Here is a 4,752-nt window from a genome sequence, read left to right on the forward strand (position 1 = left end):
TAGTAAATTCTCCATAACCTCCTTGAACAATTGGACATCAGTCTAAATACACTGTAATTGCTCGGATTTTGGACTATTATACTTTAGACTGTTCAAGTGATGCAAACAGCCCAACTACCAAGCCCAAGAAATAGATCATTCCAGAAACAGCCAAATAGTACCGCGTTTCACAGATATTATATTTTATTCATTTTAAATAATACGTGTCAAATCATAAGAAAGTCACGTGACCCACCCATAAAAATCCTCATCCAAATTTCCTACACCACACCCACTCTGCTACTCTTTCATTACTTGTCATATTTTCCGTACTTTCTCTCTCCTCCCATTTTTTGTCTTCTTCCTTCATTTCCAACCGTTAGATCCACTTTCACTCCCATCTGACACTTGATTTTTTTTATGCCACCATTTTGCTCATTTTTGCATTTTCATTAAGAATTGATCACAATTAAAAATCCAAATGCAAAGATAAACGAGATTCAATTTCAGGTCTTACAATAAGATAAGCGAGAATTGATTGCAAGTCATTAATGTAACAAATAATGATATGAAAACAAGTGAAGATTAAACTAGAGAATTTCCATTATTAACCCAAATGCCCTATGAAGAGAAACATGATCATCATCAAACAACACCATAATACAAACGAAAAACACAGGAAAAAAAAAACTGAATAAAAATCACAATATCTCTCTTCTCTCAAACTTTCCTTCTCCTAAAACCCTAAAAAACAACCATATTATTTCACTAATTGATTAGATAGGTAGATAGACGAAGATCAGATCTAAGATCTAAGATCAGACCAAACGATAGTCGAAGATGAGAGATGATGATGATACGATCAAATCTCCTCAAAGTTGACCACAATCAGCAATAACAACAGGCTTAGCACACTTTCCACTTCCAGATCCAACCTTCTCGATGGTCCTAACAACATCCATACCTTCAATGACCTTGCCGAACACACAGTGCTTGCCATCGAGCCACTCGGTCTTCTCAGTGCAGATGAAGAACTGCGACCCGTTGGTGTTGGGACCAGCGTTTGCCATGGAAAGGATTCCGGGACCAGTGTGCTTCAACTTGAAGTTTTCATCGGCGAATTTCTCACCGTAGATTGACTCGCCGCCGGTTCCATTTCCGGCGGTGAAATCACCACCTTGACACATGAATTTCGGGATCACACGGTGGAATCCGGAGCCCTTGTAGTGGAGTGGCTTGCCTTTGCGGCCGACGCCCTTCTCGCCGGTGCAAAGAGCACGGAAATTCTCGGCGGTTTTGGGAACGACGTCGGCGAAAAGCTCCATCACGATTCTTCCGACGGGATCGCCGCCGACTGTCATGTCGAAGAAGACCTTTGGGTTCGACATTTTCTAGGGTTTTGAGAAATCGAATTTGGGGGTTTTTCTGGATTATTTTGATTGACTTAGGGTTTGTTGTGATTGAAGATGGTGGGGTGGAGGGGAGAGAAGGGGTTTATATAGAGGGGTTTTAGAAGGGTAAGTTTGGGATTTTGATCATGGGTTCATCTTAACCGTTGATATTGGACACGTGGTTGGAATTTGTGGAGCATTGATTAACTAGAGTTAAGTTGGAACTGAGCCAGGGTTAGGATAATTTGAAGGATATCCGGTAAACAGTGCTTTTGTGGAAGGGGGGGTATGTGTGAGATCCGGTTTTCCGCTTTTTTTTTTTGAATGAAAAAAAAAAAAAAAAAAGCACTGTTAATGCCGTAACGGATGTAATTCCCAGTCTCAAACCCAAAATACTCCGTGTTTTTCTTCAAAAAAAAACCCCTAAAAATATTTTATTTAAAAAAATGAGAAAAAATAAATTTGACTGATTCTCTGAAATATATTTTTTTTCAGGTCATTGTTATATTAATATCGTCTTAATTCAATGGTTACAAAATCATTTTGAAAAGTACAGAAAATTTGTAATTTTGGTAATTCTTTATATTATGAAGTAATAGATTTGATATTAAAAAAAAAAAAAAAAATACTCCCTCGTTTCACTTTGTTAGTCCCATATAATATTTTGAGCGTTTCAAAATGATATACCCATATAAAATTTATTCCTGCCATTATTATAGGGTGATTAATTTTCATAACTATGAATCTAATTTAATGTTTAAAGAGGCAAATAATTCTGATTGGTTAATATACGTACTAATGGATTGCTGACATGGCAAATTCTTTCAATCAAGATTTATTATAGGTGAATTAATTACAAATTTACAGCTAATCTATAACTATAACTAAAATAAAAACCGCTTTACATCTTATATATGTCAATTTGTCATGAAAAAATTTCCCTCCAAAATTTCTTATGGCGTCATTTTTTCCATATTTTTTCCTTCCAAATTCAACATTGGGAAAATAATAAATAAATAAAAGTGAGAAAATTAATTAATAAAAAACGTAGTAGTGATATTTCTCTTTATAAAAACCTTCATTATTCCATATTTTATATTCTTTATTGATTTTTCTTTTTTAATTCAAAATTGTGCGTCGCATGAGTACTAATCTAGTTTCCTTGAATAAAACAAATACAACAGGAAAAGCCAAAACATTAAATACAAAGTTGCAATCAAATTCCAAATTATTAGGATTCCTCTTTTTCTTATTTTAAGTGATTGATTCCAAATGCGGACTAACAAAATGAAACGGAGTGAGTAATAGATTATAATTTAAAAAAATTCATGTGTTAGAATTTAAGAACGGAAAATTAATAATACGAAGGAACAATCGGTGATTAAAAAAGAGCGAGGGCAAGCTCAAGTTGTTAGATCTTCCCTCCCGATCCCAAGAGATCTTAAAATCGATTCTCATCACCCGCCTTAGTGGCACTAATGCTCTATAAACACCAAATAAAAAATAGTCAATGATTTAAAAAAAAAATGGACTCAGATTGTTATAACTATAACTAAAATTAAAACCGCTTACATCAATCATGGTACACATGTCAATTTGTCATCAAAAAATTTCCCTCCAAAATTTCTTACGACATCATTTTTTTCCATATTTTTTTCCTTCAAATTCAATATTGGGAAAATAATTCTTACAACTAATCTATAACTATAACTAAAATAATTCTTAATAATAATAAATAAATAAAAGTGAGAAAATCAATTAACCAAAAACATATTAGTGATATTTCTCTTTATAAAAACCTTCATTACTCCGTACTTTATATTCTTTATTGATCACTTTTTATTCTAAATCGTGTGTCATACGAGTACTAATCTAGTCTATAACTATAACTAAAATAAAAATCGCTTACATCATCATGGTACACATGTTAATTTGTCATGAAAAAATTTCCCTCCAAAATTTCTTATGACATCATTTTTTCCATATTTTTTCCCTTCCAAATTCAATAATGGGAAAATAATTCTTAATATAAATAAATAAAAGTGAGAACATCAATTAACCAAAAATGTATTAGTGATATTTCTCTTTATAAATACCTTCATTACTCCGTATTTTATATTCTTTATTGATTTTTTTAAATTCAAAATCGTGCATCACAATTACTAATCTAGTTTCCATAAATAAAATAAATACAACAGGAAAAGACAAAACATTAATTATAAAGCTGCAATCAAATTCCAAATTATTAGGATTCCTCCTTTTCTTATTTTAAGTGATTGATTCCAAATGAGGAGTAACAAAGTGAAACGGAGTAAGTAATAGATTATGATTTAAGAAATTTCATGTGTTAGAATTTAAGAACGGAAAATTAATAATATGAAGTAATAATCAATGATTAAAAGAGAGAGGGGGCAAGCTCAAGTTGTTAGAGCTTCCCTCCCAATCCCAAGAGATTTTAAAATCGATTCTCATCACCCGCCTTAGTGACTCTAATGCTCTATAAACACCAAATAAAAAATAGTCAACGATTAAAAATAAATAAATAATTGGACTTAGATTGTTATTTTTGCTTCCCATCCTTCCATGTTCTATCCACACAATAATTCCAATGTAAGGAGGGGGGGGGGGGGTTTAAATCATTCTCATGTTTTTCCTTTCGATGATGATAGTCTCATGTATTGCTGCCTTAAACATGTTAAGATGTCTACACTAATTAATACCATAAATGTCATAGACATAGACCTACATTTGCACATTATTATAAGGATCTTGCTAACAAGCGTCCTGGGGTGTTACATAAGGAATTGATATATTACTTAAATTAGTATTAAGTTTGGAATGCATGACAAAATTACGCGTCGATCGGTGTAATTAATGTTAATTTTGCTATAATATTTCCACATTTAGTTATCTTATCTAACGCCCTGGGGGCACTCGTTAGCTTTTGCCTTATTATAATTAGCCTCACGTTTAAGCTGAACATTCCATGTTAAATTACAAATTCTTAGGTGACCCTAACATATTGGACAAGGGTGTTGAATTGGAAAAGATTTTATTGAGGATAACCTTTCAACACCACCTACATACCCATCATTGTTCTCTTTCTTTTTGTTGATTAAAATTCCCATCATTATTATCATTCTTATTTTTGGCAACGCCCATCATTTTCTAGATAAATATTGTCATGTTTTCTTTTGAGGCATGTTAAATATAAACGTGAAATAGAAGATTTTTTGTTTCGTTTTATTGATTAAAGAGCCGGGCTAGGCCAAATCTCAGGCTCAACTCCGGGATGGACCATGACGGCCATCATTGCCGGGCTTTTTCGATCACCTCTACTATCTTTACAGCTGAAAAGGTAAACAATATAAGAGCCCAGAGA

The 4,752-nt window shown here is 33.0% G+C and overlaps 1 protein-coding gene across 1 annotated transcript; it reads right to left on the reverse strand.

Annotated features, from left to right (window-relative positions):
* Nucleotides 1-558: 558 nt before the first annotated feature.
* Nucleotides 559-1,458, reverse strand: LOC110718577 (peptidyl-prolyl cis-trans isomerase 1-like). Its single transcript, XM_021897436.1, has one exon. The coding sequence runs from the start codon at nucleotides 1,365-1,367 to the stop codon at nucleotides 852-854; it is 516 nt and encodes a 171-aa protein (XP_021753128.1). The 5' UTR covers nucleotides 1,368-1,458; the 3' UTR covers nucleotides 559-851.
* Between the last annotated feature and the right edge of the window lie 3,294 nt (nucleotides 1,459-4,752).

Source organism: Chenopodium quinoa, unplaced genomic scaffold (genome assembly GCF_001683475.1).
Source record: "Chenopodium quinoa cultivar QQ74 unplaced genomic scaffold, ASM168347v1, whole genome shotgun sequence".
NCBI lineage: Eukaryota > Viridiplantae > Streptophyta > Magnoliopsida > Caryophyllales > Amaranthaceae > Chenopodium > Chenopodium quinoa.

What these genes read in the sequence shown, in the direction of transcription:
- LOC110718577 (XM_021897436.1), bottom strand. Translation starts at nt 1,367, where the DNA reads ATGTCGAACCCAAAGGTCTTCTTCGACATGACAGTCGGCGGCGATCCC.